Genomic DNA, 20631 nt, shown 5'->3' on the forward strand with positions numbered 1-20631 from the left:
ACATTAACTGTGGTCAACGCCACTCTCCTGGACCGCGTAAGTCTCGTCAACTATCGTCAACCCGCCGACATGTGCAATATGTAGTCAACAAGAAGGACCCAGATGACCAGAGATCACTGAAATTCATTTTCAAGAAGAAGGAGCCAGTCCAACGGCCGCATGAACTGTTTTCAATTAATGAATGTCCTCAACCAGATACCCAAAAACAGGAATCAAACAGCCAGTCCACTGAAAATTTACGTACAGAACTGACTGCCGGTCATGATAACCCTAACGCCTCCTTCACCCATACTGATGAAGGTTCTAATGATATAAGGCCTCAAGGGGCTAACCCTTGCTTTCACTGCCCTAGGGCTTACGCCTCACTAAAATGGCTTCATCGGCACATTTCTCACGTACACCAGAATTGCTGCCATCAGTTAATCATCAATAATAAATCTCCCAAACGGCTTGCCAAACGGCGTTTATTCAGACGCGTTCGAACGGTAAACCCATGCCCTCACTGTAGTAGGTCTTATGCCTCTAGAAAATGGCTTTATTCCCACATTTGTCGCGTACATCAGAATGACTGCCAGGTGCGCAGCAATCAAATAATATTTAAAGCTGATGGTGCTTCCGTTGAGGAAACGATTGCCAAAGCCGCTTAACGATGCAATGTTGCTATTCAATGCAATTTAAATCACCCTACAAAAAAAAATACCAAGATCCTACAAAGCTTCCAGAGAAGAACAGTTACAAAGCTACCAGGGAGAATTACTAGTTACATTTCTTTTTGTTTACATTGTTTAGGCTACATGGGCTCCAGAATTCAGTAGCTAAATTCTGAGCTACTATAGCCAGGTGCGAGTCGCTAAATTTAAAACAATAACATGAGAATAATGACAAAATACATCTGAGGTGCACAGCAAGGGACTTCCTGGCAGGTGAGGTGTTACGTGATCCAAGGTGTTATATTATCTAGCACACAACAGTTCTCCACATGCAGTGGCCACCCTGAAGCCATCAACACAGTCACTCTCCTGGTCAACAAAGGTGTCCAGCAGCTGGACACCCTCATAAAGACTGTGAAGCAGTATCCTCCCCCGCGATAACAGCTTGATGGTTAAATGCAACCTCAGAATACTGAGAAAAAAAAATTGTACCACTTACGGGCTATTCATGCCCGTGCCACCTCTTGGGTGGCTTAATCTTTATCAATCTCAATCAGTTCTCCACATTACCAGTTAAAAAATCAGCATGTGACTCGCAGAGGCTCAGAAAAGTCATAGAACAACAAATGGAAACCATCTCAAGACCTACAACGACGCACATCTTCACAGACGGATCAGTTGATCAAGAAAGAGGTTCTGCTGGGGTAGTTGGTAGTTTACACTACCAATCATGAAGCTTGAATAGTGGGTGCTTAACACTGCAAACAGAATTATATGCCCTGAAGGAGGCTGTTACGACCAGTCTGAGTCGCAACTGGTTCTTTGATGGTAGACCCAAAATGATAGTATCCGACCCCAAGTCGGTAGTACGCTTTCAAGAAAGTGGCTATGTAATACATAAAAAAGGAGGAGATGAACAAAACACTTTCTTTCGTCAATGTATCTTTCCACAACCTAAATATGTAGGTAAATATTTTAAGTATATGTACACCGTCACCATAAATAATATATAAAGAACAGATAGGCTATTACTACACCCATGTACAATCCTTTCTCTCAGGAAACCATATCAAACGTGCTCACGTTCAATCATCAATTCCCAGTATTTCTTCACTGTCCAGTAGCGTATCCAACCTTATTGGGAAAGGAAAGCTGAAAAGAACAAATGGAAAATGGAAGAAAAAAAAGAATGGAAGAACACCGGCGAGTTCACCTATACGTGGGCCAGCCCACTGACAGTCTCATGAGGTGCCTGTACCCCATCAACCGCTCTCCAGCTACTTGCTGGCAGAGGACCTCAGCCACACGCTGAGCGGGGTCACAATACAGGGGTCGCGATCCCTGGCAGCAGTCTCTAGCGACCAGCTAGCAGCACTACTTAACAGGCACCTCCCTGTCGTCAGTCTCTGCCCTAAGCCAGTCCCAAAGGAATGCCAATCTTTTCAACACTAAAGCACTAGCAGCTACCACACTGCTTCATCGGTGGCGGCTTACTTGGTCGTTTCCAGACTGTGGACTGCCCGAAATGAACTGCCCTCTCCAGTCCGCTGCCCCCAGACGTCACCTCTGTGGACACAAAACACGTCATCAGTGACTTAGCTAGGAAATGCCACTAACCCACTGGGGAGTTGACATTGTGCTCTGTAGCACACACTAGATGGCGCTGGTCTTGATGAGTGACCTCACCAGAGTGACTCACAACTACCCTTCTGGCTGACCAAGGCAGGAATCTTTAGCCATTTTCAAGTACTAGATAACCACCACCAGATGGCATTGCCCACATTATGTACTATTCCCGGGGAGTTCGGGTGCAGACTCTTAGATGGCGCTGGAACTGGCACTCTACCTCCTGACAAGGTCGAGTTAGTAACAGAGGCCATAAACTATACAATTGAGAATAATTTATTTTCATCATTCATACCGACTCTAATCTACCGATCTTCGCTTGTTATTCAGTCAGCAATATATATATATAATATACAACTTCAGAAATCCAACATATAGGAAAAGAAGCCCAAAATGTAGGGCTGTCAATCACCCTAAATTGGATTCCAAGTCACATTGCCATAGATGGTAATGATAAGGCACTCACTAGCAAAAACTGCCACTGCTTTACCTGTTGTACAGGTTCAAATACCTCCAAGTTTTTCACAGATTAAGGAACAAATCAAGAAGGAAATACTCTCAACTATCAAAAGCAAAACGTGCCCGAACCAGCGCATTGTACATGCTGGTGCTCCCCAGGACGTTGTTTGAAGATGTGTCCAAGATGCGCCACATGTGGACGCTGTCGAAGGCAGCGCATGTGGTAGGCATTCAGCTGTCTTTCCTGCCCAAGGAATGCAAGGGGTGCGGAATGTCCAAGACTCGCTGCCATAAAGGAGAGTGCTCAGGACACAGGCATCCGGATGCCAGCATCCAAGATCGGATGGGGAGGATCTTGAACAGACCATCCCTGCTGATGAGGTCGAAGGCAGAGATGCCTTCGAGCACGAAGGCATCTCTGATGCCTTCCCTTATAACTTTTCTGACACCTCTTGCTTAAAACTCCTAGGATCAAAAGTCAAAAGGATCGATAGGCCTTGCTTTCGCAGTCCGTATTCGTACTGAAAATCAGGATCAAGCCAGCATTTGCCCTTTTGCTCTACACGAGGTTTCTGTCCACGTTAAGTAATAATTGTAATTACGAAACAATAAGATGCTTATCTTAACATACTAAGAAGGTTAGGTAAGGTCGGTGTTTTCTATGAAGCTTTTCAAGGTAAACTAATATGTTTGCACGTACTAAATAAGTCAATATTGACTATACGAAAGTGCGAGAACGGGTTGATTTCTTGATGCTTCTATATTGGTCCACGCTGAGCTGGCCTTAGGACACCTGCGTTATCATTTGACAGATGTACCGCCCCAGTCAAACTCCCCACCTGATAATGTCCTCGGAGCGGATCGCGGCGGGCGCGAACGCCCGGGCTTGGGGCCGGTGGAGGTGCAACATAAATAAGATGTTTATTTTCACTGTTTATTTACTTCATGTTTATTTATTTCGATGGTAATTAAAAAATCAATTCTCCAAAATGCATTTTTATTAACTATAACTATAACACAACTATAACCTGCAAACACTAAACAGAGTTTAAACAGCTTTCATTTTATACCTGCATTTGGGTGAGGTGATATGTTACAACAGTTTTGGGTGAGGTGAAAACAAACTTTCAACACAAGATAGAACACGAAACAATGGGTATAATATTGGGTAAGTTAAAGGAACAAGAAGAATGGAAGTAACTGCAAAGGGCCTATTGGCCCATATTTCTTGATGATTCTATATTGGTGCTGTCTTTCCTGCCCAAGGAATGCAAGGGGTGCGGAATGTCCAGTGCACCAGGAACACGCCATTTATTAGGAAGTGATGTGGTAGAGCCTGACTCCATACACAGTTTCAAGTGTAGATATGACAGAGCCCAATAGGCTCAGGAACTTATTGAGAACCCATGGAACCTCAGGAACTGGATCGATTTGGTTATTACCTTTTTTATTTGGTGGTATTTTTAGGCCGAAGCAGTAGAATCCTTGTGTGGCAGCCTGGGTGACCGCAGCTATGGTGGTGAACGTAATCTTCATTGATGTTTTGTCGGTGTTGCAGAACTCTAGGTTGAATACCGACAGGTTTTGATTTTCGTCCTCGATATTGTTTATGATATGATGTTGAGGTCGCTCAGCGATCCACCGGCTGGTCCTGCTAATAAAAACAGTTCTTCCGGCCAGGAACTGACGGGAAGTGAGAATGCAAGGGGTGCGGAATGTCCAGTGCGCATCACTCCGCACCAATATATTGGTGCGGAGTCTTGAAGTGGGTAGAATATAGTTGTGCATTAATTGGCTGTTGATTGCTGGTGTCGACTTTTTAATGTGTAGTGCCTCGCAGATATCAAGCCGCCTGCTATCGCTGTATGTATTGATGATATCCGTGTTTTTTGTTAAGACTTCTAAGGTTATGGTCTGGCTGTGGGAAGAGATAATATGTTCCTTAATGGAGCCCTGTTGATTATGCATCGTTAATCGCCTGGAAAGAGATGTTGTTGTCTTGCCTATATACTGAGCTCTTTGAGGCTTACAGTCCCCAAGTGGGCATTTGAAGGACGACATTGGTCTCTTTTAAAGCGTTCTGCTTTGTGTCTGGAGTTTCTCATGAGTAGGTTGGCCGTTTTCGTGGTTTTATAGTAAATCGTCAATTGTATCTTCTGATTTTTGTCTGTAGGGATAACTAGGGTCACTTTGACATAGACGAAATGGGGGCCGGAGGAGGTGCGAGGATAGTAACAGAACGAGGGGACATGGATTTTTATGAGCTGTGGAAAAGAAGTTCCTGTAAAATAGTCTAATATGGGGTACAGGTGCTGTGTTAGTTGTCTCTTCAGAGGTTGCATGGCGTTTCACCTTCCATCTTATGATGTCTTCAACGAAACCATTGGAGAAGCCGTTGTTGACTAGGACCTGCCTTACCCTACAGAGTTCTTCATCGACTTGCTTCCATCCTGAGCTGTGGCTGAGAGCACGGTCGACATAAGCGTTAACAACACTCCTCTGTACCTGTCTGGGCAGTCACTGTTGGCGTAACAAGAGAGCAGTACATAGTACATGAACATCATAAATATATCATCAAAATATATTGGGTTACCATCCTGATCCCTGATAGGGATACTGACTCTATCTATCATATTGGTGTTAAGTCGTAGGTATAGTTTTTTATTGTTGCTGTTGTCATTTTCATTTAGGGGGATTACATCCAAAATATTTACGAACTAATTCCCATATCTAGTAGAAGTGATCTTATGCAATAAATGCCTAGAATATGAACCCCTCCTCTAAGCATTGGTGTGAATAGGCACGTATCAACTAAACTCGAGGCATTCCGTCTTTTTTGCGAATATGTCATATTCACATACACCTAGCACTTTCCCAAGAGTAGTCCCAAATGATAATGAAACTCTACGGACGTTTCTATGCCCCATTGATGAGCTAATATTCTCCTCACTAATCACAATAATGAGCTTGTTTCGATTGGAAGAAGAATCATACTTAATAAAATTTAATCCGTATTTAGGTGAAATTTCTTAAAATGTCTTTCCTTAAAAATTCAGTTTGCATTATTTGAAAATATGATGGCTATTTCTGAATTAATCATGTTATTAATTTCTTTTATGGTTCAAGCTAAAACATTGGATGATAAGAAATACTTTGAATACAAATAACTCTCCTAACTCTCAGTCTCATATGTAAGCCCTGTACGTATATATGCCTCAGGATTATTACGCTTAATAATATAATGATATGTGGTGAGTAAGTAATTTTTGTAGATTCATTTCATAAGATCTCCTCGGATCTAATTCTAGGCGATTAAACAATCGATTTTGGAAAGATGCTGGATTGTTATTTGGGAATAAATTCGTATCTGATACGTTGGTGGCATATATCACGTGAGTGTCCATCGCTCTTAGACTGCTTTTTACCGAGTAAACCTACTTACATACACATATTATACACTCCCTGTTAATATGCGATCCAGGAAGTATATTTACTGGATTACTTACATTTTACTGTGTGGATCAATCTTCCCAGTTGTCTGTCTCTTAACTGAAGGAGTCTCACACACTTGACTGCTTGTCGTAGTATTGCGGAAGAAATCTCGAGGTGTAGAAGTTAGTGTGAAAAACAGTTGAACAATGGGTAATTTATCAGGTAAAAAACTGATTTAAGTACTGTCATTTTATGTATGATGTCGTTTATTATATGAATGCCAGATACGGGGGACAATAAATTTCCATTCAGATCCCATCGAACTATCCCACTTCCATCATAATGATTTAACAAGGATCTCACATATTCATGGTCTTTTACTTTAAATTTCAAATCTATTAAATGTTTTATGGAAGGGTTGGTATGTAACTGAGGAGTGGGTTTCACAGTTTGATGAGCAGGACTGAGTGTGGCTTTCCTGCCGTCCATTATTTTACGTGGTAAGAAATAATACTCTTTCATTGTTAGTTTTGTTTTGTTTTCACTTGCTGAACAAGAGTGTAATTAAGCTAGCTGCTATCGGCAGGATAATGGATAAAATACTCCCCCCCCCCAATTTTTTATTAATATTTATTTCTTAGTTGTTGCAGAAGGCTTCTTGCAGGCTAGTGACCGAATAAGCAATTTATATTTTTCCAACATCTTAATTACCTTGTCGGACACAGGTAATCTTTTTTTAAAAGTTATTAACAATTTCTGATAAACAATTTATATGTGGTTTCTTAAATTTTTCAATCAGCTGTTTTCTCGTGGAATACTGAAGCTTGGATAATAGCTGAATCATTTCCTTGTATTTATAAACTAAGGGCTTCTTCATTATAAATGTAATATGTTACCAGCATCGATCCATTGATCGAATACTTGATCATATCTGGCGTATCTGACTTTATACTGAAGTTTACCAGAGACTCTGCGTTAGCCCAATACCTTTTCAATATTAAAGGTTTGAGTAAGGTGTGTAGGTGTTAATTCTTCCTTATAGAAGTCACCATCAATTTCCTCCCCCATTTAAATCTTTCAGGAAGTATAATGGGATATGTTGACTGATCAATTTGCATAACTGTAAATATCTCTCGTGTGTTCTGCTGCTTAAAACCCTTCTTAAACTTGGAAATATGATCAGATAGTGTGATATGTACTGTATAACGACAGCCAGTCGAGTAATGATGGATCTCTTTGATTTTCTTTGGCTTTTATACATTAAGTCAAATTGTTCGGCGTGCTCACTAGGTACAGATAGTGTTTGTATCTGCGTTATCTGAGAAGGGGTGTCTTCTCCTTCAATCCTCTGTGAGGAATTAAATTATACGTTTTCACAATATCTGGTAGAGATGCCATGTATTTTAAAGTGTTGTGCGCCGTCATAAACTTGTAAAGTTTACCTTTTAGAGTACATATAAACCTGTAACAAGCTAGGTTGTTGTAGGAATGATCCAGTATGTTCTTTCTCAGACATGGGAGTATGGGAAGTTGGAGTCACGTGTAGGACCTGACTGGGAGCACGGGGCATCCCCTGGAAATTGGCAGTTGAAATACAAAATGACGGGCGCCTTTGTCTCATAGTATCGTATAATGAATTCAGTAATTTAGAGAAATTAGTCTTCATTCAAATTGTATTCAATAGTATTCCTGTTTGTAGTATCAAGAGTATCCTAATTGTCAGCATAATGAGTAAGTCACCATCAGTGACGTCACGAGCCGGGACTAGGCCTTGGCGCGGAGTGACCTCGGCGACCTGGCGGTCACGGGTCATCAGAGTTTCCACATTCAGTATTTCTCAAATGTCAAATAGTCAATTTGTAATCGGAAATAGCTCTTCCCTAAGATGCCTGTGTAATTAACTTCAGTTAAAAGAATTCAACCATCTGGGTCGTTCAGTACAACAGAGATTAGTTGTTCAACTAAAACCCTTTGAGTGAACTTAGTGAAGCCAGGCGTAGGGATACCCATCTGGCCTTCTGTATAGAGGAGCGAGAGGGAAGATCAGTGTGGAAAAAGCAATGACTCGGGAAGGTGACCTCTACCCACCTCTCCCCTAGACCAGCACTACCACCGCTGGTCGTCATAAAAGGTATAGTTGCTATGGTTTTGAGTATAGGAAGTTAGTTGTCAGAGAATGGTTTCTCAAGATTCTCCCACAGCTGACTTGAATGGCTCATTGCAGTGCACAGTGCACAGACTTTCATGCACAAGCCCATCTCTCTTAACCCTGGATAGTGACCTGGCATGTTGGGTATCTCTAGAACGCCACTTAACCAGGAACACTTTCATAATATGGAGGCCGCCGTATGTCCAGGCAGGAAGTAGATACAGAGAAGTTAATTAAGCATACTTGGCAAAACAAAGGGTCAGTGAGTACACACAGGAAGTGCCAACGTGACATAGAGGGGAGACGCCAACAAGGCTACCGTCTGACCTCTGGGGTCAACCGGCGCTGGGAGAATAGCAGCTATGACATGGTCGTGACGTGTTCATGACGTCACCTCTCCTACTGATCATCGAACGGTCATTATGATTGGTTCCTGCTCTTTTGCTGCAATGCTATTGGTCAAATTGTAACTCTTTTGTATGATGCCCCACAAAATGCTCTGAGCCTCAGGAAAAAGCATTCTCGTGAGGAAGCTCTTACACAGAGGACGTGTCCTGTTCTGTCTATCGGCCAATAGACTGAACACCGTCCATTCCTCACCATCAAGTTAACTCAGCATCTTTTCGATATACCCACACTCGCCCAGAACCACGATTGTGAATATATTGTTCAGAAGCCTAAAGTTTATCACAAAGTTTACAATCTGAGTATTCTGGTAGTTGCTCAGCCTCACTAACCTGCCAGATGTGTCTATAGCCAAGGCGAATTCATTCGCGCAATGACTACATCACATTGCCTGATCCGGTTACTGTGCTGACCATACAAATACCTATCATTACAAAACTTGTCATAACTTTTAATACTGCAGCTTTCAGGTCTCTGGGCATTTCTTAGTTCTTCTAAATCTGAATTAATTTCTTTAATTTGTATGTTTCTAATAATTGCATTACAGCAACACACATATACACTATACTAAATATGTTACGATTCCATTTAAATGTTTCCGATTGCATTGATAAATTGAATTTTCATAAATTACGATTAATTTTCATTTTGATTTAATTATTTTGTGTGACATTGCGTTGGAATTGAGTTGTGTTGTTTACCATGCTGTTCATTTCGTAGGCATAGATGCCACCTGTGACAGGTAAAGTCATTCTTTTTTTAAGAAATAACGCCATCTGTTGTACAAAAGAGCAACTCACGCTATCTATCTATATAAAAAAATGGAAATGTTCGTTTGTTCATAATCGCTAATTTCCGAAAGTTCTTCACCGATTGCTTTGAAATTTTGACAACGTTGCATTCGAATAGGCGCGTCTTTTTATATACCTACTTCATACATGCCTTACCTGTGACAGGAAAAAACATGCTTTTTTGAAAAAAGGCCGCCATCTGTTGGATGTAAGAGCAACACACGCTGTAATCTCCAAAAGTTCTTCGCCGATTTCTTTGGAATTTTGACACAAAGTTCCATTCGAATACGTGTGTATTTTTATATACTTACTATATAGATGCCACCCCAGGTAACAGGTAAAAACATGCATTTTTTAAAAACAGCGCCATCTGTTGCACATACGACCAACACATGCTATACTAAATATGTTATGATTCCATTGATTTAATTTTTATTTAATTATTTTGTGTGACATTGCTTTGGAATTGAGCTGTTTTGTTTACCATACCATTCATTTCGTGAGTATAGTTTATTTTTCTTATTTTTTCATCATTTTATTTCGTTTTTTGAACTGTTTTTCTTTTACTTCAGTGATGGGAACAGCTGGGGCCAGATTCATGAAGCAGTTACGCAAGTACGTATGAACGTGTTCATCGCTTCTCAGTCTTTGACGGCTTTGGTTACATATATTAAACAGTTTACAAGCATGAAAACTTGCCAATCATCTATTGTCATTGTTATAAATAGCCTCTTGGTGCTTCAGAGCTCACTGTTTAGTAATTGTCAACAAAGCCGCCAAAGATTGAGAAAAGATGTACAGGTTCGTAAGTGTTTGCGTAACTTCTTCGTGAATCTAGCCCCAGAAACAGTTTTCCTGTTTCCCAGAATAGGAAAACTGTTCCCAATTTTCAGATTGGAACATCAGATCATTTGATCATCATACAAGGGAGTGGGGAATGGCGGGAAAGACAAGGTGACGGGCCTGGGGGATGGTGGGGAGGAAAGGGAGGGGGGAGGTGGGGAATGGTAGGAAGGACGGGGGAGGAAAAAGATACGAGGGAGCGAAGAATGGTTAGGAGGACGAGGGGACGGAGGAGGGGGGGGAATTGTGGGGAGGACTGGGAGACAGGGGAAGGCTGCTGCTGTGGCTCAGTAACGCACATGCGTTGCTGAGCCACAGCAATGCGTGGCCGGGTACAGCTAGTATATATATAATATTTTTTATTCTTGGGTGGTAAACAGCTTTCCATTTCTCACTTCATATCCTAAGTAACAATACTAGCTCTGGCAAAGGTACATTTGTGCAAGTTTACAGTTAAATTAGCCTCCTTTAAACATTTTAATAATTTAGCTAAACCTTTCATATGGTCCTCCCAATTATTGTGACAAATTGCAATATCATCCATGTATGCTTTACATTGTGGCATGTCTTTTAAAACTAAGTTCGTAAGACACTGGAAAGTTGCTGGGGCATTTTTCAACCCAATAGGCATTACCACAGGAGGTGAGGTTCCTAACAACACACACACACAAATTCACAGACGCACATAGCCTGATATGCATGTTAAAAATGGAAGACATGAGATGTCTGATCACATTACGTGTAGTTCACTGTCGTGTAATGAGTTACTTGAATCTACCTGAATTTACCTGAGGGCCACCAACATAAGTGGCCTCGATGAAGACAGAAAGACGACGTCTTGTCAAAGGTACCCTCCATTTGCACTGATGTTCTTTTCCAGCAGTAATATACAACCCAACAGAGTTTTGGCGTTTAGGGCTTCTGCGGGTATGTGATTCCATGGGTTTACAACCCCACGGGTGAAAAAGCATCTCCTATTTTCTGACTTATATTGTGGTTTGTTGAGCTTGAACCCGTTGCTCCGCGTTCGTGTGACATCTGACCTTTTATGAAGAAATTGTCCGGATCGACATCCACCAAATTTTCTGTATTTTAAAGGTTTCGATGAGATATGGTTTGCCATGCCTGGTTTGCAGTGTTGTTAGCCCAGTGGCCTTCAACCGCTCCTGATATGAGAGATGACTTAGCTCTGGTACGATATTTGTTGACTGGTGTTGCACCTTCTCCAGATCAGCTATGTCTTTTTGAAGATGAGGTCTGCATGCCTGGATTCAATAATCCAAGTGGGGGTGCACCAGAGACTAATACAATTGATCAACTACTTTCTTTCCTTGACGGTAAAGGTACGCTTCATTATTCCCAGCATTTTGTTATCTATTTTTACTGCCGCTCCTACTTGTTGTTCAACTTATAATGAATGATGGATTCTGACTCCAAGGTACTTTTTTTGGTTTATCTGTTGTAAGGTAGTGCTGTCAGTTTGGTAGTCTTGATTGTTGTGCCCCACATGCAAGGTCTCGTTTTTTATCGATATTAAAAATACATTTCCCAGTCATCTGACTATTTGTGGAGTTCATGTAGATCTCTTTGTATGGTCTCTCACTTCCCACTTTACCATAGATCTTAGTGTCATCGTCTAATTTGATGATGTGGTTTTTAATATTCTTATCTGTGTCATTGATTTATAAGACAAAAAGGGTTGGCCCCAAAATGGACCCCTGTGGCACCCCACTTAGCACATTTCCCCAGTCTGATTCATTCCCATTTAGCACGACCCTTTCTTCTCCATGTTTTAACAATTGTTTAATCTATTCCAATATTCCACCATTTATTCCATGTGCCTGTAATTTCCTTGCCAGTCTCTCATGTGGTACCTTGTCAAAAGCTTTAGCAAAGCTAATGTAAGCTACATCTACCAGAAGTTCTTTGTCTGAATAACCGGTTACCATTTTCATAAATGTGAGCAGGTTAGTAAGGACCTATTTTTAACAAACCCATGTTGCGTTGATTTTACGAGATTGTTATCTGTGAGATGTTGTAAGATTCTTTCCCTTAGGATTATCTCCATGAGCTTGCAGATGTGTGATGTCAAGCTGACCGGATGGTAGTTTTCTGCCGATTTTTCTGTCTGTTTTTGTAAATAGGGGTAACATTTGCATATTTCTAATCCAGAGGAACTATCCTTTGGTCCAAGAATTTTCTGAAAGAGTTTCAATGGCATGCATTTGCCAGTTCCTTTACGATTTGGGACTGAAATCTATCCACACCTTGAGTTTTTGAGTCTTTTAGTTTGGCAATGCTCTTCCTGATTGCGTCGCATGTAATTGGTATGTCCTTTAATTCATTCTCTTTACCTCCTTCAAACATTTTGTGTAGGTGATGGGAGGTCATTCAATCTTTCTAGTGTGAACACTGATGCAAAATATTCTTTCAGAGTGTTTGCTGCCCATCTATCATCCATTATATCTTGGTTAGTCTCATATTTTAGAGGTCCTACTGAGTCCTTGGTTTCGGTATTACTTTGTATATAGGCATAGAATGATTTTGGATCGTCCTTTATATTTTAGGCAAGTTTTCTTGTGTAGTTTCCTTTGGTTAATCTGTTACCTGGGAAGCTGAATTTAATGTCTTTTCTCATTTCCTGATAGTTTCCTCAATGGTTTCCCAAATTTTATGCTCAACATGGACTACGTGATTATATTTGTTGTTCGACAAACTAGTGCTTCGTTAAAAAAGCCAATTTCTTACAATGGTTGTTTAACTGTTAAACTTTAGAATAAAGAGTCGTCGTTTGGGTTAAAGAATGTGGGCCCTTCACTCTCCCCAGACAAATCCACGAGTCTACTCAAATGTGCAGACTCTGTATCAAGGAAGAACTCCAACGACGAACGGCTATGTCAAGGACGGCAATAGCTGCTATGCGAGAGGCATGTCAATCGCCAGCACGGCTAGAGAACTTGGAATAACAAAGCCAACTGTTAGACTGTGGTGCAGCGGTGGGAAGAATCCGGGAACTTGAAAGACAAACGTCGGTTGGCGGACTAAGAAAAACCTCTCCTGAAGAAGGCCAGGGAATTCTCGAATGCAACCGTCAGTCTCCCTTGATATATGCAGTTGCTATCAGGGATGAACGGCAATTTGAGGTATCTGAATAAACAGTGCGAAACCTAGGAATGTTAGGGTTAAATAGCAATGATTACTGACTTATAAATGTGTATGTAAATACAATAATTTCAGTCACAGTCCATCAAACAAGTCCAGTAATATACTTCATCGCCATACATTATTATAAAACTGTATCTGATGTGCCTTGGTATTTGTAAGATGATTAACCAACATGGTTAGACATTTATTATCAAACAGTCAGAAAGAATCCATATACATAAACAGACAAACTTGAACTCCCGTTTGAAATCATCCCAAGAATCAATATCTTGTCCATCTTCCGTTGCTGTTTATAACCTGCAAGCCTCTGGGACATTAGGGCGACGGGGTTTTACATTAGCTGCAGGTTTCCTGTTGGTGGCAGGACAACCCCCAAGTCTGCCTGCGTATGTTGAAGCAGACGTTAGTGGATCACTCTTGCCCCGGCGCCCAGTTGCTAACTATGTTCTCATGTACATTATCTCTGGGGCTCATTTCGCAGTCTTTATTAGGCCACTCGGGAAAGCTCAGTATTGCGTTTGTTCGGCAAACCATTGCTTAACATCCGTACATTATGGATGGACCAATTATCTTGTTAAATGATCTGTAAAACGAATTAACAATTGCTATTAACACTTCAGGAAGAATACTTTATAATATATTTTGAGGTTTAAGCTTAAAAAAACAATGAACCTAGTAAAATATATGTCCAATGGCAAAGGCTGAGTAATATTATTGATTGAGAGGTAGGATTGAGTAAACTTATTGGATAGTAAATCTTTATTAAAAAAGGAATTCAATACCTGCATGAATATTATTTTCTCAGGGTAGGGAAGAGCATATGTGCACACCAGTGTTAACCTGCCCAGCCCAGGTAGGCTGACAAGTGTAAACCTGTTCATCATTGGAAGACTGACCAATGTTACAACTTGATCATCACCGTCAATTTGTCTAGTGTAAGCATGTCCATCATTTGCCAGAGTGCCAGTTTGGCTAATGTAAGCTGGTCTATCACCGGGAGGATGACCAATAATAACTGAACAATATAGCCTCTGATGAGAGGGGAAGGCATCACAATCACTCTCTCATACGCTGCCAATGGAAACAGGAGCATTCCTGTTGCCAGCCATTAAATGACCACAAAGGCCTTACAACTGGTCGTTGTCCGCCTCACACTTCAGCAATAGATAAGTGAAACCCTAATTAGTCTTTGTACATTCTTATATTGGCCAAGTTTGGTTGTGCTTAAGTAGTTTAAGATTGTCGAGTGAAGTTACGATGAATGAAATATAATTTATCAGTAAGTAGGGTTATTTAATGATCATCTCATAGCGTAAATAATTATAATATAATCATGTGTTCTTTACGTTTATCTTAGCCAAAATTTTGACGACAAGAAGAATTCTGACAACATATGTTCACCTATCAAGGAAAGACGTCAAAGCGGCCATATTGGGATCTTCCAGATTTAAAGTTACGTCCATGCTTCTTTGCCAGCTATAGCTTTAAAAACATAAATAATACTAACCTGAACGTATACTATCCAGTAATTACACATAGAGTAGAATAATAGCAATACTTGAAATAAGTTCTAGTTCAGATTCCATGGCAGTGTTGCCGAGGTCAGTATATGTGTGTATCTTATATATTTAGGTATGTGTACCAAATATGTTGGTGCAAAGCACATGAGCATCCAAGTGACTGTCCCGTGGAACACAGATCAAAATAGTCAAATTAAATCATCGAAATTAAATCTGAATCTGAACGCTCAACATCACTGGACACCCTAAATTAAAATTAAAAATATTAAATACAATTTAAATCTCACCAAAGTTTTATATGACTTTAAATAATTTCCTAATTTATACAGTCAACTTAGCTCAACAATTAACAGCAAATTCACCACGAAAGCATGCATGCTAATTGTTGGAAGTATTGCTACAGCATTCATGCTAATAGTTGATAGTATTGACACAACATGCATGTTCATTGGTAGTAGTATTGACACAACATGCATGTTCATTGGTAGTAGTATTGACACAACATGCATGTTCATTGGTAGTAGTATTGACACAACATGCATGTTCATTGGTAGTAGTATTGACACAACATGCATGTTCATTTGTTAGTAGCATTGACACAGCATGTAAACTCAGTATTGGTAATAATGACACAGCACACACACACATTATTGGTAGTATTGACAAAATGTACACTCATTACTAGTGTACCATACACTGTATTAACACGGTTTGCGCACTAATTGTTGGTGGTTGTTACGGACCCGAATCCAGCGTCCGAGCACGGAGCAGTGACGACCGCGCCATCTGTGGGTCAGCTCCCGAAACCCCCTCCAAATGGACGACGACACCTGGTGAGGACGAGGTGTACTGGCCACGAGGGCTAGTTTCCAGTCCTGATTAGTTCATAACACAGCCGCTGCTGACCTCTGGTGAGGTGGTGCTCAGACAACAATGCCATCTATGGAGTGGATACGTCGGGCGTTTGTGTCTGAGCCTGTAAGTGAGGTGCTTTTGTGGGTCCCTGTTACTGATGACGTGTCTGATTACAGAGTCGACCTGGGACTGCTGTAATGGAAGTTGGATCAGTCTACCCAAGGCAGTCATCTCGTCATCAAGTGTTTGCTGCAGCAGCTGTGAGTCGCCCCCCGGATGAACACTGTAGTGTTACCCTGCCTGTGAAGCGGCAGTTGAAGGATTGTCATACCCGGGACTGACTGGTGGAGACGCTTAACCACTGGGGTGTTGTGGAAAGGAGAGTGATCTGTGGTATCACACGAGGCTCCTGACTAGGGCGCGACCCTAGTATCGCTCGTGGAGTGGCCTAACCAGCGTCGCTGATTTGGAACCTGCCAGCTATCTGCTGGACTTGTGGTTGACGGCCTCCATGACGGTGCCCCCAGTGGAACTGTGTTTTGGCTGGCCTGTGGCCGGGGTAGACTCAAGATTCTCGAAGGATTCGTCGTGAGGCCACGAGAGCACCAAGAGCTTGGCACCGTGAACGTCCAGGGTCTTCAGAGGAAGACTACGTCATGTATTATAGTGTATATCCCCCCCCCCCCCGTGTAATCGTTTATATCTTATTTATTGGTGACGGTGATAATTATAATATTAAGTTTTTGCCTTTCTTTCCCTTACCCTTTTATTTTACTTGCGTTACGGATCACATCCCTTGAAAGCCACTACTGGCTTGGGGCCGGATACCCTTCCTCTAACAACATCAGAGTAAGAACCCAGTTGCAACCCGAGAGGGCCGTAACAGTGGTATTGACACAGAATGTACACTCATTGTTGGTAGTATTGATTCAGTGTTGACACTCATTGTTGGTTGTATTGACAGCATGCACTCTTATTGCTGATGGTATTGTCCAAGCATGCACTCTCATTGACAGTAGTATTGACACAGCATGCACACTCATTGTTGGTGTTGTTAAAGCAGCAGGAATACTCATTCTTTGTAGTATTGACAAAGCATCTTCACTCATTGTTGATAATATTGACCCAGCATCATCACTCATTGTTGGTAATATTGGCCCAGCATCTTCACTCATTGTTGTAGGTATTCACGCAGCATGCACACTCATTGTTGGTGGTACTGACACAACATGCACACTCATTGTTGGTGGTACTGACACAACATGCACACTCATTGTTGGTGGTATTTTTTATGCTTGTTGCATTCTCACATTGAAATACATTGTATGATAGATGTGAGAGACAGTGTATGAATGATACAGGCAGATGTATGACGTCCACAATAGTTAAAATGGGATAACAGAAAGGTTTACAATAGACTGGACATGTGGAGTAGATGACTTGTGGAGTGGACGTGTTGATTTGATGACTGACAATGGACTGGACGTGTGGATTTGATGACTGACAATGGACTGTGTGGGTGAATTTGATAACTGACAATGGACTGGGTGTGTGAATTTGATGACTACCATTGGACTGAACATGTGGGGGGGGGGGTGAGAGCTGGACATATAGGTTGGGTGTCTGACAATTGACTGCACATGGGGGATGGCTGGCTGACAATGGATAGTACATGGTGCGGTTTGATGTTTAATGAAGTATTGGCATATGGTGTGGATGATCGATGATTGACTGGGTGTGTAGGGTTGATGACTGACAGTCATCCACCCTACATACTGGTCGGAGAGGTAACGACGAGTTCGTAAGGCAGATGAAGGAAACTGAATTAGAAGTAAGGGGAAAAGACTACTCGTAAACACAACGCTACAGTCTGGGACAGTTGACCATTGCACGATGGGTATGCAAGAGGTGAGGCGAGCATGTTATAATAGCTGTATCTTAAGGTGCTTCTCTCACAACCATTTAATTAGAGCAATATGTATTTACTTGGATAGTTAAGTAATATACCTAATCCGTCAACCGGAGCTGACTGCAGCCTGCACGGTTATAAAACATTACTTCGAAATATATTATACAATACACTAATCATTTACTTTTGATTTGTTGACCAAGAATGCCCTCAGCTGTGGTTTCAAGTCGATTTGGCAACGTAGATAAGTTCATAACAAACAAATACACAATTTACCTGATGTTGTTATCCTACATTGCAACAGCATGGTGTGTGTTTTCTTCTGTTGTTATCTAGCATATGTGATTGACAATATTCTGCCATCATTCAGTATGCATTAATATTATAGTTACTTACTAAAAGACAAGTTGAGGGTGATGGAGGCGCCATTATTGAAGCAAATCTTCTTGCCCATTGACCTCAAATGAGGTTCATGCAGTAGAAAGCTCAGTTCCTGCTCCTGCATGTCATTATCTGCAGCCTGATTAAAAAATATATTAATAATATCCACTCGAGAGCATTAACAATAATTAGAGATTTGAAAATTGTCTGCAATTCTTCAAAGTAATGTGTAAAAATGAGAATTTCTACGAATCTGTAATATAAGCGAGACTGGAAAGACTAAGATACGCAGAACAATATATCAATAATTATTGACAAGGAGAGAGGTGTATATAGATTGAGGACAAACGTCGCTTTTCGCTCGTATGCGCTACGGCTAAATATCGCTTGAATTCAAAATACAAATTTATTGTCCACTTCAATTTTGTAATTTGTGTAATTTGTAAAAGGGCAAGTTGGAGAAACAAGATGAGTGTTGGAAAGACTAATGATGGAGTGGTGAGTCAGGAACAACGAGGTGTTGAGGCTGCTGGAGACTCATGCTTATATATAAAATATTCTCGTACTTATAAACATATTACGTGAAAGTTAGGTAGTGCTTTTTGTCTACATGGTGAGTCAACAGTGAACACAACGTGGTGAGTCAACAGTGAACACAACGTGGTGAGTCAACAGTGAACACAACATGGTGAGTCAACAATGAACACAGCATGGTGAGTCAACAGTGAACACAACGTGGTGAGTCAACAGTGAGCACAACATGGTGAGTCAACAGTGAGCACAACATGGTGAGTCAACAGTGAGCACAACATGGTGAGTCAACAGTGAGCACAGAAAACAGATTTCCAGTCTGTAAATAAACGTTTTGTCAGTTCAAAGATTAAAGTGTCCAGAATAGGAAGAAAAGTATCTTGAATTGTGTGGTTATAATGAGAAGTACCTCTTCTGCTGCTCCATCATATCTACTAAGACGCACACTTTGTTTTTCAGAGGAGTGGATTTGAGGAAATGAGAGAAGGGATCGTCGATGAAGACGAGAGAGTGACGTATGAAAATGAGAGACTAAAGTATGATGGCGACAGACTGAAGCGTGAGGATGACGAACTGAAGTAACAGGATGACAGAGGAGGTACACACGGTAGATGTCTATCTCTTGACGTGTGGGATTCAAGAAGAAGAAATGATGGGAGGAAACAGTAAGTAGAGAGGGCTGATGGAGCGAAGGTGTCCGACGCGGACAGCCTAGCCAAGGTGCAAGAGAAGTTGGGCCACTTAGAAGAAGACCATGTTTCCAACGTGTGATGAACCAGGTGGTGCAAGGTGTATCGGGTTGTACAACATACATCGACAATATTGTGTTATTTGCAGACTCCTAAAGAGATCATGTGAACCGACTACTGGATTTGTTCGACTGGTCAGAAAAGGCCAACATGACAATTAACTTGGCGAAAAGTGAGTTCGGGAGAGCCCACCTGGAATACCTAGGTTATGTGGTAGGGCAAGGTGAGGTTGCTTCAGTGAGATCAAAAGTGGAAGCCATCGATAACTTCCCAGAACCCAAAGAAAGGAAGGAAGGAGTTGCTAAGTTGATCATACTTAGGAATGATCGGATATTACAGGAAGTTCTGTAAGAATTATTCCACCTTAGCCACTCCTATGACAAGTTTGATGTCTAGGAATAAGAACGGGAATGGAACGGAATAGCGAGAGGGGCATTTCAGAAAACCTAGAGATTATTGACAGAGGCGGGCTGTGTTAGTGTCTCCGGATTTTGGAGCACCGTTTGCATTGTTCGTGGATGCTAGTGATGTAGGGGCCAGAGCTGTATTGATACAGCAAAAGGATGAAATTTATCGGCCCGTATCTTTCTTCTCGAAGACGTTAGTCAAACATCAGAGATCATACGGTACGGTAGAGAAGAAGATCTTAGACCTTAGCAAGAAGACCGAGAGAGAGAGAGAGAGAGAGAGAGGGAGAGAGGGAGAGAGAGAGGGAGAGAGAGAGGGAGAGAGGGAGGGAGAGAGAGAGAGAGGGGGGGGAGGGGGAGAGAGGGGGAGGGAGAGAGAGAGAGAGAGAGAGAGAGAGAGAGAGAGAGAGAGAGAGAGAGAGAGAGAGACGGCTATGGACAGAAGATACTAATTCACGAAAGGGGGATTTAGGAGATCCTTCTAAACAAGGAGAGCGTGGGGAGTCATGGCGGCTCGAGTAGGGTGTGTGTGCACAAGACAACGAGGCCAGTGTTGGGGCTTCACCCCTAAACATGTGATGTGCCACCCCTCTCCAAGATCAAGAAGCATACAGGGTGATCTCCTAGGTAAATTGCAAGCACTCTAGTGTCCATTGCTGGTCGACCGACGGTAGCGGGAGAGTGGGTGCCGAGGTCGGTTGTTTGTTCCATTGGAGTAGTTGGGGACGCTGTCTGCCTGCATGCAAGTAACAGTCTGGT

General features: G+C 41.6%; 1 protein-coding gene across 1 annotated transcript in view; it reads right to left on the reverse strand.

The window, feature by feature from the left end:
- Positions 1-14042: 14042 nt before the first annotated feature.
- Positions 14043-20631, reverse strand: part of LOC138349749 (extended synaptotagmin-3-like) — a 493790-nt gene continuing 487201 nt past the window's right edge. Inside the window, exons 13-14 of the mRNA XM_069300993.1 lie at positions 18201-18324; positions 14043-14103 (exon numbers count right to left, since the gene is read on the reverse strand). Of these exons, the coding sequence (XP_069157094.1) occupies positions 14087-14103; positions 18201-18324 (141 nt within the window). The 3' untranslated portion in view covers positions 14043-14086. The remainder of the gene's footprint in view (positions 14104-18200; positions 18325-20631) is intronic.

Source organism: Procambarus clarkii, chromosome 45 (assembly GCF_040958095.1).
Source record: "Procambarus clarkii isolate CNS0578487 chromosome 45, FALCON_Pclarkii_2.0, whole genome shotgun sequence".
In the NCBI taxonomy this organism is placed as follows: domain Eukaryota; kingdom Metazoa; phylum Arthropoda; class Malacostraca; order Decapoda; family Cambaridae; genus Procambarus; species Procambarus clarkii.